This window comes from Charadrius vociferus, unplaced genomic scaffold (genome assembly GCF_000708025.1).
Source record: "Charadrius vociferus isolate BGI_N301 unplaced genomic scaffold, ASM70802v2 scaffold32, whole genome shotgun sequence".
NCBI lineage: Eukaryota > Metazoa > Chordata > Aves > Charadriiformes > Charadriidae > Charadrius > Charadrius vociferus.
Window position 1 is genome coordinate 6,233,901 of NW_009647856.1, and position 16,045 is coordinate 6,249,945.

Consider the following 16,045-nt stretch of genomic DNA (forward strand, 5'->3'; position numbering starts at 1 on the left):
GTGTAGGTTTGGCACATTTGTTTTTTTTACAAATTATTTTAATGTGTTTAGAAAATGTGCTACAAAAATAAGCATTCACTTAGCTTATTAAATACTTTCAGCAATGAAGTGACTTTGAGTCAGGGTGGAAATAAACATCCTTATTCAAGAGAGATTTCTAAAAAGCAAATAGAACATAAGAATGCAGCTAAGCTAGTATGTCTTGGGAAATTATTTTTCCTTTTCCACATCAGTAATAAGAGATCAAGAGCATTTCCAAGCACCAATTTCTGTAGGCTGGATGAAGGGAGATGGACATTTCTACAGTTGATTTGAAACTGGATGAACTAGAGCGCTTCAGAGGTTTACAGTCGAAAAGATAAATGGATTGTGTGAGCTGTCCAATTTCATTATGTGCCCTAGCCAAACTCTTTCTTTAATGTTTGATAGAATTATGATCAAATATTTCAAAATAAAAATGCTGACCTCTGTAGAAATTGTTGTTGACCTTGTCAAGGTAGCTTTAACTCTTAAAAAGAATACCAACAATCTCTGAAATAAAACTTCAACAGATGCTACCAAATCAAAATATATATAGAAGGCAGCTAGTTATTCACACTGGCCGAGCTCTTATCAAACCCTGTTGTCGGCTGAGTGTGAAATGGATTCCTGCCACAGAAAGTTGGCTCTGAAACTCGCTTCGTGTTCAAAGTTTGATTTGCCACATGTGATACAGTCGGATGATTTAAAACACAATTGACTTTCTTGCAGCAGTTGACTACCCTTTTTCAAAATTATACAGATCTCCAGAAAATGAAAGGCAAGTACACATGAAGACCCAAAATACTTTAAGACAAACATTTACAATACAGATTATCTGCATAAATATGTCATGTTGAAAGCACTGTCTTAAACTAGGCCATACAACTTTCAACCCAGCATGCTGCAAAGAATGCCATATCCCTGTCTTTTTTCCTTTGCATTCAGACAAGGGTTTGAACCAAAGCCCTGTACACAAACCCTCTTAACTCCACAGCATGTGCAATTTGCATCTTGAGCTGCTTCAGTTTGTATTAATTTAGCAGCAATCTCCAGTTGGAGAGCTCCATCTAATCTGGTCTCTGTATCCATCACTGCTGTATGTCATGTGCGAAGAAAGGTGAAAAATCCTCTGCAGACTCGTCTTGTGATAAAAGCATGAGATATGCTTAGTCCCAATAATATCTTTGATTGCTTAAATTGATTACAGATAACTGCAATGAATCTAAAATTCAGCCACTGTCTCTGTTAGCACTTCCATTCCAGGGGTAACTTCTACAAGTTAAATGCATTAGGTTGCAAAAAGATACTCTTGGCTCTTTGCAAGGGAAAGAAGAGTTGCCTGGCTGCCTGAGGTTCTTCCAGGCCACTCAGAAATATTGGAGTGTAGGAGCACGCTAAAAGGACAGCTATAGAAAGCAGAAAACTTGTAACCCAAGTAACAAAGCCAGATGCGTTCCACCAGTGTAACTCAGAAGGTCATCATATCCCTTCTTCACAGCGGGCAGCAAGTCCAGAGCAGCATTTCTCCTCCTCACCTAAGACAAGTTGGAGGAAAGCAACAGCCGCTTGAGTTTCTCTTGTATTTGGGGAGTCCAGGCCCAGGGACTGAACCCAAGACCTGAGGTTACAACCAGCACACAGCTCTGTTGCTTGGCCAGGTTGCAGTGCCCTTCACTATGGGGCCAAACCCAGGGGAGGGGAGAAAGCCTCATGCTCTGCCTGTTGGATTAAGACAGCGTTGCACGGGGCTGGTTGGCAGTGGCTGTGGTTAGATAACAGGCAGAAAGGATGGGATATGCCGTGCACATCTGAGCTGCCTCGTAATCTGTGAAAAACTTTCTTACAGAACCTGGTAGTACATGAGCTAATTCTTCTGGTTTAGCAATATGTGAAATCTGGGTTTGTTCACCTGATTGTGACAATTGATGGCCAATTTGGGACCATCCTTTCTCTGACTTGGCTCATAAGGGAGGAAAATCAATGATTTCATCTGTACTAGTAGAAGAAACAAGTCAGAAGTTGCTCACTGGCGCATGGGCTCTGCTGGCATCCAGCTGGGTACACTCTCTTCCCCTTGAATGACGTGGATGGATCCATACTGACATCTGGAAGTGGTTCCTGGCCCAAGCTGTGCCCCAAATGGTGCTCAGGCATTGTCTGGGAGCACGTTAGCTGGCCAGCACTGCGCAAATGGTGCTGCAGTCTGGAGATCAGCCAAGTCCACGCTATGACCCTTTTCAGGTTACTAGTACTGATATAGCCACTGCTGTTAAACCACGGGGACCCAAGTGCCAAATATCCCCTGTCCCAGTTATCTGGAGATTAGGTGAACTGGGAGATGCTTAAGTCACTGTGACCTTGAAAATAGTGTTTTGCTTTGAAGCACAGATGCTTCTGTCTTCCGTCTGTGTGAAACCGACGGTCTTCACCCAGGGCAAAGTCCTCCTGCATGTGGGTATCTTCCTTCTGCTCTGCTCATCTACTGGCTATACTCTTCTCATTTATACACGGAAATCCAATAGATGTTTCATGCAGAAGGAGATGGGAAGCTACTGAATAGATCACTAATAGGTTCAAGACACTGAGAATTATTTGAGGGGCTAGTGAATCTAGCCATCATAGCTGGGAATGGGGTTTTTTCTGCTCTGCAGGAACTGAATTTACTTGAAAGTCGATTGTTTGAGTTCACGTAAGTCGGTACCTTTTTCGTACCACTCCCTCTGAGTTTGCACCTCATAAATTTGCTCTAAATTCCCTGAAAGCTCAAAAAACCCTCAGTCAAAACTGTCAAATTTGGGATGGATTTTCATTAAAGCCATACTAATCCACAGAACGCAGCTCCTGACAATACTATAAAACCTCCCATGGAGTTCAGACTAGTCTCCTGAAAACATAGTATTTGCTAGAGTAAACACATAGCAAAGCAAGCAGCCAGCCAGGCTTGTCTTCAGGAGTGTCTGTGAAGGACAAAATAGATTTGATGTTGCGTTAGGTTTTGGGAGAAACCCAAAGAAAGATAATAGAGGACGGATCTGTTTCCTCCAACCATCCAAAAACAAACCTAGAAAGTTTAAATAAAGAATAATAAAAGTTGCATGCGCAAATTGACTAGGGGCAACTTTCTAACTTGCTTCAGTGATATTTTCATGGCTGATTAGCTGAGCCAGCAGTGACCTTGGCAGTGTTACAAAAGCAATTTTTACATCAGTCAGCATAAGGAATCCCGCACTTTCTATCAAATCCCTCCTAAAAAGATGCCTGCTTGCCCTTGCAATCTGGGTTTGCTTCTGTGGTTGGCCAGATCTTCTCACTCAGTTCATGCTCCTGGGCACTATTCGGTTGGAAAGGACTCGAGGGTGGCTGCGTATGAGGTTACCCTGTGCAATTTCTTTTACTGCTCAGAAAGATTACCCAGGGGGAATGTCAGGATTTTGACCACTTGCCTTTGCTTCTCGGGCCTCTGGAAATCCCATGCAAAGGGCTGCTTGTGCGTGCACAGATCTGGCATATGGCCGGTACGCTGGGAGACAGTGGACCTGGCACACGATGCTCCACGAAGGTGATGTGCACCTCGCCAGCATGTCCAGACTGCACAGCGCAGAGATGCAGACTCTTGGGGGATCCCAGACAGACATACCTTACAGTTTGCTGTCCCTGCTGGCACCCCAATCAGCCGGGGCAGACCAGGACTTCGGTCTGAATGCCAGGCACAGCATCCTCTCCCTCTCCCCAACCCTGCAGGAGACTGATGCAGATACCCACATGGTACCAAACCACCTTGTGCTTCAGGTCTATGGGTGAAAAAACACATGTACACAAAGCGGGGGCCGGCCACAAAACTCATCTTATCCTTCTTCCATCCTCAGTCCATCAGCCAGCTCTTTCAGCTGTACGTGGGGACATTAGCTGCTCCCAGCAGTGACAGAGAGGAGTGGAGCAGGCAGAGGGCTAAGGGAGGAAAGAGGGAAGCACTGAGGCTTTTGTCACGCATGAGAGAAAGGTCTGAGCATGGAGCAGTGAAGACGGACAGATTTCCCGTCCCAGCACTAGTAGCAGCTGGCTGGTCTCTTTGGATGCAGTCACCTGAAAACTCTGTTAGAGGCACGGGATGATGCAGAATACAACAGAGAGGAACAGGGTCACTGGGCATTGATGCAGAGCCCGTCTGAATGGGGGAAGCGTGCAGCTGCCTCTACGTCAGGCGAGAAGGGGAGGAGGGATGCTACAGACCCAAAAGTGTCTTTTCCCTCCCACCAACTGCTTCTCATTTTGGCTTTGACATGAATTTGCCATGCAGACTTGGCTGGCTCATGCTTTCTGCTGTCTCTGACTACAAAAAATGTTTAAGCAGATTCACATTGCTAATATGTAGAGGAATTAGAGAGTGTCAGCAATGGCTTCTGACTTAAGATATCGAGTGTCAGGTATTAGCTGAACCCAGAAATGCAGCTATCTGTGAATATTTCCGAGGCAACTTGTCAGTAGGGTGTTTCTAATCCTTTTACCAAACAGACTTCTTTTAAAACTCAGGGGTTTTTTTGTCTTTGTCTCTCTGACCCTAATAAATCTTCATTCCCACAACTTGCGGGTGTTGACTTTCCAAGAACAATGTCAATGGCACTCTGTCACCACCCTCCGTGTTCCTGAGGAGGCTGCTGGAGGCAAGTTGTCTCATTTTCCTATGTATATGAAGAAAAGAGATTTTAAAGCTAACCACTGACTCTGGGGAAGAGGTGCTGCATGTGCCAGCGCGAGCAACGCTCCCACCCCCAATGCCCGACACTGACGGAGTTCAGCTGTTTTGTGATAAAAAACAAGGCGTTCCCTCACTAGGCGTCTTGCATTTCAATGAATAATTTTTCACCCAGCTACATCCCAGCCTGCTTTGATTATGTGCACTCCATATATTGACACAGTAAAGCGGAGTTGAGGACTGGTGGGTCCGTCCCATAAGGGGAATTGCAATGCTGAAACCCCTAAGGCCCCAAACCTTCAGCCTGAGCGGGTTTGTACAATGTTATTACGCTGTATTCGCATGAGACGATAGCCGAAAGGGCCGTTATTTGGTATTTACATAACATTACTATGGAGCAACTTTGGATTTTTCTTTTCTTCGAAGTGCATAAAATGGGTTAAGCAGCCGGGTGATGGAGCTGTTGGCAGAGCCAATTTGACAAGAAGAGAATTGCGAGTGAGTGACAGTTCAATGGGCCCTGGATGAGAGATTTCGGCGCTTCACGCACAAGGAAGCAGGGCTGGGAGGGAGTTACAGTCTGTAACTATCATGGGGTAATGTACCGCCTAATGCCTACGGGTATATGCGTGCTGCCAGCCCTCAGCAGATACGGCTGCTGGCCACTGCATAACCAAGGCTTTGAGAAACAGGGTGGGAACACAAAGGGTCTATGAGGGCATCTTTACTGCCCTTATCACCCTGGCGCTGGAGCATAACTTGGTGGCTGGTTTCAGCAGATGATCTAATTCAGCAGGGGCACCTGGAGTTTGCTTCATTAGCAAATTATAATAGTTGGTGGAGGGGAAGAATTGTGTGCGAATCACCGTTTTGCGCTATTATTTCCTTCTGATTGCACTGCCCAAGGCTTGAGATGGGCGAGAGCTGCTGCCAACTGGTGAGGGAGAATTGTACCCTGCCTGGTGGTACCGTGCCAGGCACAGCCGAGGCAGGAATTACTCTCATGCAAACCGCTTTTTCCTCCTTGGTTCTCCTCCTGATGGACTGGCCATACGGCGCACGCACATCCCTCAGCCTATGTTTCAATTCAAGCCACAAAAGAGATGTTTTTCAAACGTCCAACCCTTGAACATTTAGCAAAATTTGACTCAGTCAGCAAGACTCGAGAGCTTGGTTTGAACCAGACACACTTCACTGTCCATCCTGCAGAAACCAAACCTGCTCAGGAACTTGCTGCACAGCATCTGCTACGTCTGCACTCATAAGTAAGGTCGTGGCTCTCTGACTGGGCTGGAAGCCACGTGGCACCATCCGGCTTGTGTTCCTAAGGGTAAACTCCCTCTCCTCCCCCAATAGGGTGGCCATCCTTGGGACTGTGTCTGGTCTAGGCTATGCCCTGGTGGTTTTGGCTTGGAGGGTACCAACGGGCATCACCACGTACTCACAGTTAATCAGCAATGATTTGAGTCCTGGAGCAGGTACCTGACCACAGTTGGGTTATAGCACAAAATTAGTGCAGGCTTAGCACCAGTACTGCAAAGAGTCTTTGGCATTGCGGCACTTGGTGTAGCAGTCTCTCATCTCTGTATTCTTGTGATATATCTTGCTCTAAGTCCCCACAGCAAGAAGGTAGTGGATGGCAGCGGTCTTTTTAATCTAATGAAACGAGGCATTACTAAGTGTGATCTAGTTACCTGGTTCCCACAGTTCAGCGTGTCTCTGTGCTGGATGGATTTGGGCGGCACGCGTCTGTCCATATGTTGAAACTATGCATTTCCCAGAAACCTTCTGCCAAGGAGAATTAGGGAGAAGCTATGAAATGGGGGAGGGGGCACAGATAGGCTTGTTTGACAGTTAATAAAACAATAAAATATACTTTGTGTGTGCCTGTGTTTCTAGGGACTTACTAGCAGCTGCTAATACCATGTCATCTGTTTTTTATTCATGGCTCTGCTGGACTGTGGATAGATAATCTCTCTATATAACTCACTCATTTCTAAGCGTAATGGGAAGCTGTCACTGAGAAACATGCTTCCCTGCCAAAAGTGGGCAGCCTGTCTTTCCACTGGGGAAACATGACTCTGGAGTTCCTCGGGCTGCTCAAATCCCAGTAACATTGTCTTTTAATTATATTGAATATTTAATACTGGAATGCTTGTGTTTCTGCTGTATTTTCCATGGTGACTGACAGACTGATCTGCTCAAGATACAGAGAAATTCTTGCATGTCTCTGATTTTGCTGGTTGAGATAGGCAGATGTTTACTGCCCAGGTGCTGGTACCTGAGGTACCTGTGGCTTGGTGAGATAAGCTCACAGTGGCACTCATGGTGGCACTTGGGCTACCTGGTTTGTAGCCCCCAAGAATAGCCTCCTCAGATGGCAGCACTGCCCTCTCAGGGCAGGATTTGGCCAGAGTCAGATTAGATATTGATTAGATGTTGGTCTTCAGCTGAAGCAATCACCAAGCCCTCTTGGAGAGAAACAGGTATTTGTAGGACTTTGGGCCTATTTTAGGATGAGGTGAGTTGCCCCCAGAAACTTCCAGAGGCTACGAAGGGATTCTTCTCCCCAGAAGCCCTCTTCATCCTCCTCCCATGCTGTGGCCAAAACATACCCATAATGTAGCAGTATCGGCACTAAATCTCTGTGACAATGACCGTGTCTAGTGTTAGGAGGCACTGACACAGGCTTTGCAGGTCACCTTGTGTAGCAAAGCCTTGCTCTGCATCACCTGCGTCGCACCTCCTCCTTTCCTTCTCTCCAGCACTGAGGGGGTCTCCTGTGAGCAGATCCCAGTCTGCTCCCCCAATGGGTCCAGCAGCCCATGTTAGCAGGCTCACACTAATGAGAACTCATCCACTAAATACATGGAAGAGCTGTGACACTCGAGTTTCTTTTGACATTGCATCAGTAAGACCCGTCCCTCATGCAGCCTCCATCGCCCCTTCCCAAGGCACTCTTGGGACTGCCCTTCCCCTCCCCACTTGCCTTTAGTGCTTACCATGCTCTGCCGTTATTATGGGAAGTCGCCTTCACATCTAATTGGTAAGAGACACCTCTATAGAGTGCACCTGTATATAGTGTCTCTGCACAGAGATAAGCACAGCGCAGGGAAGAGGAACTCATCCCCTGTGGTTAATTTGTCAGTGCTGAATGCTCCTTAAAATGGAGCCAAGGAGATAAAGACAGAGCTTGGGCATTGCATACACCGACGTTGTCTCGGTGTGGCTCTTTCTAGCACACGCTGTGCCTGCAGCTGGGGTTATGGGGGGTTCTTCTTTAAGCAATGGGGAAATGCAGGGAGGCAGCCCTGGGAGTTGTGATCCCATTAATACCTTCTTGCACAGTCTTTGGTGCCTTTGCAGGGGCTTTCTTGGTGAAGGTTCACGTCACACAGCTGCTGTTGAGGCTCAGTTTTTTCCCTGCCACCTCCCAACACCACTAATAAAGCTCTCCTTTTCCTCTAAGTCATTATTTCAAGAAAACTTAAGTTGTTAGGGAGGGGAGGGAGGGAATGTGTTCACTGCTTCAAGGCTGCAGGAGCTGGGCTTGCAGAATGGCCCTGGCCATGTACTCGCTGTGCTCCTCACAGCTGAGGCAGAAGCGCTTTGCAGTTGCAGAGCGTTACGCAGCGTTTCAGATAAACCTCTCGTGCATGGCCCAGGGCACAGCGAAGTGTGTCTGGGTCATGCTGCTAGTAAGGAGGCAGCCCCTAATGAGCCCATCCCTGCTCTCCTCCCTCTCCAAGAGGGAAGGGAGAAACTTCAGAGTGGTCCCAAGTCAAGTTTGACTTTACAGAAGAGTTGCCCACTCTACAGATGACCAGGAACTCCCTGGATGATGCATGGATGCCATCACATCTGGCAGGTGAATCCACTGACCCAGTATTGAGGCATTTAGTTGTGTGGAAAGCGTTGTGTTTGCAAGTCCAGAGAGCACAGGCTGCAGAGTACTGCCCGTGCCAGGCTGGAGCAGGAATTGGGGAGGACAGGTAGGACTCCAGAGCTGGGAAAGCACCAGGCTCACTGTCCTGCAGAAAAGCCTCAGGGACAGTGTCTTTGGCTACAAAATGGCTGGTGTGTGTGCCTGAGATCCCACTATATAAGAGCACTGGTCCCTCAGCCCTTCCTTCTGGTAGGGGGAAAGCCCTCACCAGGAACAGGATCTTCTCTCCCAGGGCCGCAGCTCCGGTGTGCTGGGACCACGGCTGGGGTCCTGCTGATTTCTCTAGTAAAAATAGCAGTTGATTTACAGCGCATTGTTCTCCATGTGCATTTATGCAAAGAGGGTCCCGCAGGGGGGGAAACCCCTGTTGAATAAGGTTGCTCTGACCACACACCCCCACCAGCAAAGCACGCTCAGCCCTTGCTGCTCCAGCCGCAGGATTTCTGCTGCCCTACCCCGTCCCAAGTTCAGGGCAGCCAGCTGCAGCTCTGATGTGCTCCCCCAGGCTGCTTTTTCCGATGCAGGTTACATGGAGGATGCCAGGATGGTGTGGGTAGAAAGGAGATGAAGAGCAGCAGATCATAGAATCATACAATGGTTTAGGTTGGAGGGGACTTCGAAGATCATCTCGTTCCACCCTCCATGTGCAGGGACACCTCCCACCAGACCAGGTTGCTCAAAGCCCCATCCAGCCTGGCCTTGAACACCTCCAGGGATGGGGCAGCCACAGCTTCTCTGGGCAACCTGGGCCAGTGCCTCACCACCCTCAGAGCAAAGGATGCCTTCCTAATATCTAATCTACATCTCCCCTCTTCCAGTTTGAAGCCATTCCCTCTCGTCCTATCACTACATGCCCTTGTAAAAAGTCCTTCCCCAGCTCTCCTGTAGCCTGCCTTTAGGTACTGGAACGCAGAGGGGTCTCAGCAGTGGAAGGGTCTCAGCCACTGCCCGGGCAGCTCACGGTGCACCACAGTCCAGCTCTGCAGCTCTGCAGCATTAAGGACACGATTCGGTTTCTGGTTTGAATGCCACCTGTTATTCCTGATTTATGCATGTGGGGTTCACAAGGCAGCCTGCTGGCCTTCCCGCTATGTTGGATGCAGAAGGTCCCGGGCCCACTTTCTATTGATTTCCTTCCTCCCAGAGACCAGTCCCCGTCTTCTTCAATGTGTCTCTGACGGAAGTTTTATTAATGCAAAATGAATATCCCTCTGGAAAATGAAGTCCAGAAATTAATAATGAATTAAAACAACTTGCCACAGGCATCGCTAATGAGCTCTTTGTCTGTGCGGCTCACATAAAAGGAGGTCATTGCTCAGCCATTCCCATCGCAAATGGCAAGCAGATTAACCGGTAACTTTGAGTGCGTGGGTCTCTCCTGAGACAGCAAGACGGGGCCGCACCTCGGCTCGTGCTCGGCAGGGTTTTCCTGCCCTTATCACTGCTGTGCAGGTTTGTCTTGAGGAGTTTTTGCTACCACCTTCCTCCTTCCCTCCTCCAAAGACTCAGGTTGCCTGTCTGTGTTCAGAGAATACTGGACTCATCCCACTGGAAAGTACAATAACCTTGCAGAGCTTAAGAGGAGAGCGGAAAGTAATCTTGGAGGAGACTAGCAGGGCTTAACTTCACCGCTGTAAGCCTCTTCAGGGACACTGGCCCAGTAACTAACCTGGCACCGCTCCAGTCCTGGGTCTGCATCTATTGTTCTTTTCCCTTATCTTGCAAGGCAAAGGGTTATCCTGCCTTATCTGCTACCGCAGGCTTTGGAGAAGGCCCCACGGCAAGGGCAGTGGAGATCGTGCCCCTGCCGAGAAACGGGGGCAGGAGGGGGGCTGTGCTGAGAGTGGAGCAGCCGCCACTGGGCAGTAGAGAAGGGAAGGCTGTCACACCGTGCCAGCCACATCTCCGCAGCTTTCTCAGCAGCCAGGTCTCACTCAGCAGAGATAAGGAGGCAACATGTTGCATTTAGCCATCTTGCCTGGGGAGGGTGGCAGAAGGCAAGTGCTTTCAGGTGCTGCTTCTCACTGGATGCCTGGGGCTGGATACAGCAGTGCGAGGGGGAAGGGACGCTGGGCATCACTGCTCTATGATGTGGCTGGACATCAGAAGGGGATTTTACCCCTTGTCCAGCACACCTTGTGACCGTGCTGGCTGGCTGGAGCTGAGGGACCCCTCACTTCCCCGTGTCCATGGGCAGCCTGTTTCTCATCAGCCATGTATTACTCTGTTCTCCTTTCTCGCGAAATACAACAGCTCAACCTATGCCTCCAAGTGCTTAACCCAGGCTTGGGAAAATGCTGCTGTGTTTGAGGTGCGCTTTTTCACCACCCTTGCCCTCTCAAGTTGGGACACCCAGCAAGGCTGGATGATGTCCTGCCTCCTTGCTTGGCAGCATAATTGCTCATTTCTCAAATAACTGCAATGCATGCCTTCATGGGAATGCCCAGATTCACCTCCACCAACTGCCCCCACCAGTGGCCTTGGCCACCGAGGGGTTGGTCCTGCCCTCCCCTAAACCCATCACTGGCCATGCATTCCCACCTCTCCTCTTCTGGTAGCGCTGGGCTAGGAATAAATCCCTTTCTGGTGCAGAGAGAGTTTGGCCCGATCAGCAGAGAAAGGAGCAGGGAGACTTTGGCAGAAGAGGGGGTAAAGCAAGACTAAGGCTCTCACACTGCACACTGAAGGGCACAAAACCCCCTTCCTCTCTCTCCTTCAGAAGTTTGTGTTTGCTTGTCTGTTGTTAAACTGAAAACTGTTCTATGATTCTATGATTCACCACAGTGTCTGGGTACCTCATAAGCCAGACCGTAGCTTGTCCTTAAAAAGCTCTGGCAAAGGGAGATACATCTTACAGGAGACAGAGATCTTGGGAATGTCTGTCCCATCCAGCACAATGCCAGGAGAGAAGTATCTGAGGAGTCTCCAAAGAGACTGGTGTAGCTGGTGTGCTCTTTGCTTGGGTCCCTGAAGGGACTCAAGGGGACAGAGGACATGACCACAGCCCCACACCTGGTCTGCTCAGCTCTGAGTTACGTTCAGGAGCCGGTTCAGGAGTCTGGGAAAGGCAATACAGCAGGTTGCGTAGGCATAGCTGAGACTCCAACGGTTGTGCCTGAGAAGTCTGACTTGGGAATTAAAATGAAGCTTGTTGCATCCCACCTATTCTTTATCTGCCAGGCTCTTCCTCCTACATAGCAACTTGTCTCATATTTGGAGGTTGCTTTAAGCTAGTGCTGCATTTAGGCATGGCTGTTGCTTCTTTCTTTGCTGGCATGACCTAGAAACCACCCTTGTGTTGGGTGCACAGACAAGAAGAAGGATGGATGTTGCTGGTAACTGCATTGGGATGTAGCAGGCAGACGGGTAGGTGGAGGATGGTGTAACGCTCACATGAACACCAGGGAAGTATTTCAGGCTTGGCTCAGCTGTGTCAGGTACTAGGACAGTGCTGGGTTTAGGACCATTTTTAGAGAGCGGTTGAGAGTCTTATGAATCTATTTGGAAATTAAGTACAAATCAAGGCTTTTTTAAATATAATCTGTGTTTGTATTTACAGGACAGGACAGTTAGTTGGGTCAGCAGGGTTCTCAGATCCCTAACGCCCATTTTCTGCACTGCATCACCATTTCATCTCCATGTAACAACAGATTCACGTCTGGGGTAACTCTGACTCAGCTGCATGGCAGACTTATTGGGGCAGTCAAGCCTGCAGACAGCTTTATTTTCACTGAAGCTTGCAGCACAGAGATCTGTAGACCAAATCCTTATGAGAAGTCACCAGGGAACACTAGTGGGATCTCTGACCCCAGCTGTGCCAGTGCTGCTGTAACCATTGCAGCTCTGGGATCTGGGGCTATTACAGGCTGTGGGATCACAGGCTGCATCCACCCGGATCCTTTGTACCCGTTTCCTACCAGTGAGAGTCAGGACAAGAGCACTGCTATGCCCAAGACATCAGTAGCCCAGTAGGAAACACAGGAGTTTAGCAGAGATGGTGAAAATTAGTACAGGGGAAAGGATGCGTTAGACTTAAAAGTCAAATAAGGTTTTGCAGAAAAGGCAGAATTGCCCCGTGGTAGTAATGTGTCATCCTCCGGATGCAGTGAACAGCTTCTCTGAGCTTGGCTTTTACACTCTTACAAAGGGTATTTTGAAAGTGTGTGTTACTTTCCTCTCATTCCTTCCAAGTGTCTAAATTTGAGGACACATTCTTATCCCTAAATGACAAGCCATACTGAATGGGAAACTCTTTTGTTCTGTCATTTACTTTTTATTTGGCCCTGTCACATCCTATCTTTTGGCACTATGTATTTTCTTAGTGTTATGAGCATATATCTGTGCTGTGTGTGTGAGAGTGGGTGTCTGAAATGTGTTTGCAAAGGTCCTTGATAAAAAGCTTTAACAACTAAAATTATCAGAGAGGCATGAGTGAGCTGGTTCAGTTCAGTAGAACTGAACACCGGCAGGCAACAGGTCAGCTGTCTGCAGAGACATTAAGCACTGAAGAGGTCAGAATCACCAGGTTTTTAGTATTTACCTAGGAGGGAAACTACTGCTCATTTCAAGGAACTACTGTTCCTTGCAGATTTAGCTTGAATGCTAGAGGGAACGTAAAAGCAACAGCAGTGGAGTACCTTCAAGGATAGCATTTCCCTCCAGAAGCACAGTGGAGTTATACCCAAGTTCTCCTCATTAATCACTTTCTTTCATTTTTATTTTCCAGCCAAAGCTTTTGGCCAAGGAGTTGCTTGACTTGGTGGCATCTCATTTCAACCTGAAGGAGAAGGAGTACTTCGGAATTGCATTCACAGATGAAACGTAAGTGTGAGAAATCAAAGACCTAACAGGCAACTCTTAGATCGCAGGAAATCTTGGCAGTTTTGTCCTAAGCAAAATGACCAGCGTAGAAGATCTGTGTACCCCAAGGTCCTATACGAAGGTCTAGGGAGGTGTGGACCTCACATTGGAGTCTGTCCTGCACTGCCTCTTCTTCAGAGGGCTGGAGGCCTTCTCACGGCAAGTGAAAGCATTGCCAGAGGTGTGCAGAGGCAGTGACAATCCCTTCCTACTCTCATGTTCAAAGAGTTGGTGTCATTTGGCATTGGTAAAAGTTAGTTTAAGCTCTCATGGGTTTAAGATCCACTCACTAGTTTGACATTATTACTAGATTGGCGGAAATGTTCAATTAAAGTTTTAATCAGTTTATTCACTCAAGCAGGCCTAAAAGTAATGCTAAATTATTTCAAGGAAAGAAAAAAAAAAAAACAACCTCACAAAATTCCTCTATTATTTCTGAGGTTTTCGATCCCAGATTAGAGTTTCTTAAAAAAGAGAAAGAAGAAAGTGTGGGAAAAGAAGGGATTGCCAAATTTAATGTGAACAAAAAGCATTTTAAAATATAAAATTTCCATTGTGGAAAGGATTTGACCTTACCAGGAATCACACAACAGCCTTCTGGTTGAGCTAAACCAAAGGATGGGACCCTGACACTGCAGTCACCTCAGGCAATGTTGATTGTTCGCTTTGAACTCCAGCTCCCAGAGTCCTCGTATTACCACAAAATTTGAGGCTTTGTCTCAAGACAGGCCATTTCTACCCCCTGTTTAAAAGGCAAGTATAAAATTAGCACTGGAAAAACATGAAAGGTCTGCCAAATGCTATGATTAGCCCTAGATTGTGACCTCTCAGTGCTACTGCACAGTCCCTGCTACTTTTTTCCAGCTGCCTGTTTTCTCTCTGTATTCAGACTATCCTGGGCACATGGACTGTGTCTTGTATGCGCGCCCACCATATTCTACCTGGGTTAGCAATAGGGGGTTTTTGTATATTAATCAGGAAGAGGCTTCCCGCACCTATAGTGTTTTAAAAACCCAAGGTTTTCAAGTTAATCCTGTGTTCCCAGGACAGCTGAGTCGGCGATATTGCTGTCATGAGCCAGCCCTGCTCTTCTGCTGAAGTGGCAGTGAAATGCAAAGTATCTGCTGGAATAATGATTCAGGATTGGGTAATCAGAAGCGGCTGGATAATTGTACAAACATGTCCACATTCAACTCAGCAGCAATCACCCCTCTGGAGACAGTTCCTTTGGCAAGCATCTGCCTTGGTCAGCCTGAGGCCAACTCGGGACACAGCTCCCGGGATGGAAGGATGCTTGAGACCAGGCACGTGCAGAAGCAGGACCCAATTCAGAGGAGAGCCCAGAATCCCTCCCATCTCACTGACAGAAGCAGTTCAGCCCTGTAGGAGATCTGCAACCCAACACAAATTAATGAGACTGGTCCTCAAAGAGGGAGCAGCAGGTGGCACTGGCAACTTATAAACCTTTTTACCAGGGTGCTATTTCTCATGGGAAAGAGCAAGTTACCCAGTGGGTGCTGCCTGAGGGGTGCAGGAAAGCCATGCAGAGAAGCCAAAGCAGACTGAGAGATGAAAATGTTCCCTTACCAGTCCTAACAGCACAGGTTAAAAGCAAGAAACACATGTCAGACTGCAACCAGATAGCAGCTGAGCAGTTCCAGCTCTCAGCTCAGCTAAGTGGGCACAGGGCTCCCCTGGGAATGCAAGGGAAGCTAATGAGGAGGTGTCAGCAATTAGAGAGAGCCCAGCCTCCCCTGAGGCTTCCAGGTTTAACACAGAACAGTGTGAGCAAAGATTTGGGTTAGCGATGGGAAGAAGCACGAGAGGCTGACAGAGGCTGTCAAGGCAGCGCTTAAAGATGCGCAGCGGATGCAGACGGATGTGCACTGTCCAGATGGGATTTCAAAGGGCAAGGTGGTGGCATACACTCATTTGGTCACCTTCTTGACCTGTGATCAAGATGGAGCAGGGTGCATTTTAGCAGGAGCTCAGACAATCCAGACAAAAGATTTGGGGGAACCTTCACTAAATCTAGTAAATACAACCCAGCAACATGCCAGTGAGTCCTGGCTGATATGAAGCTTGGTTGGCAGCCTTTCTGCAGTCCCATAGTGAGTGTGACCCTTGGACTGAGGTTTCTTCAATGCTGTGAAAATAACCTTGACCAAAAAAAATATGTATAATATTTCTCCCTCAGTTGTAAAAGGCTCTGAATAGAGTTGGCAGAAACAGTAGTTGTTTTATTTGACTGAACACAGCCGAAAAAATATACCTGGGAAGTTGGATTGGGTCTTGGAAGTAGAAGTACATGTCACCTTCAGAAAAAAAAAGGGTTTTCTGTACCACAGATCTTAACCTGCAATGTGAAATGGAAGTTTAAAAAACATCCTTTCTTCAAAAAGTGGGAAAAACAGTCTCTTAATGTGTGTTTACAGAGCGTCTAACACAGCCCTATAGCTGATACAGACCAGGTACACAAAAAGAAACCCTTTAATTCTGTGATGCAAGCCCTCAGGGATTTCCTT

The 16,045-nt window shown here is 47.6% G+C and overlaps 1 protein-coding gene across 1 annotated transcript in view; it reads left to right on the forward strand.

The window, feature by feature from the left end:
• FRMD4A (FERM domain containing 4A) overlaps positions 1-16,045 on the forward strand; it is a 189,342-nt gene that overhangs the window by 73,496 nt on the left and 99,801 nt on the right. Inside the window, 1 exon segment of the mRNA XM_009882937.1 lies at positions 13,387-13,481. Coding sequence (XP_009881239.1) covers positions 13,387-13,481 — 95 coding nt within the window.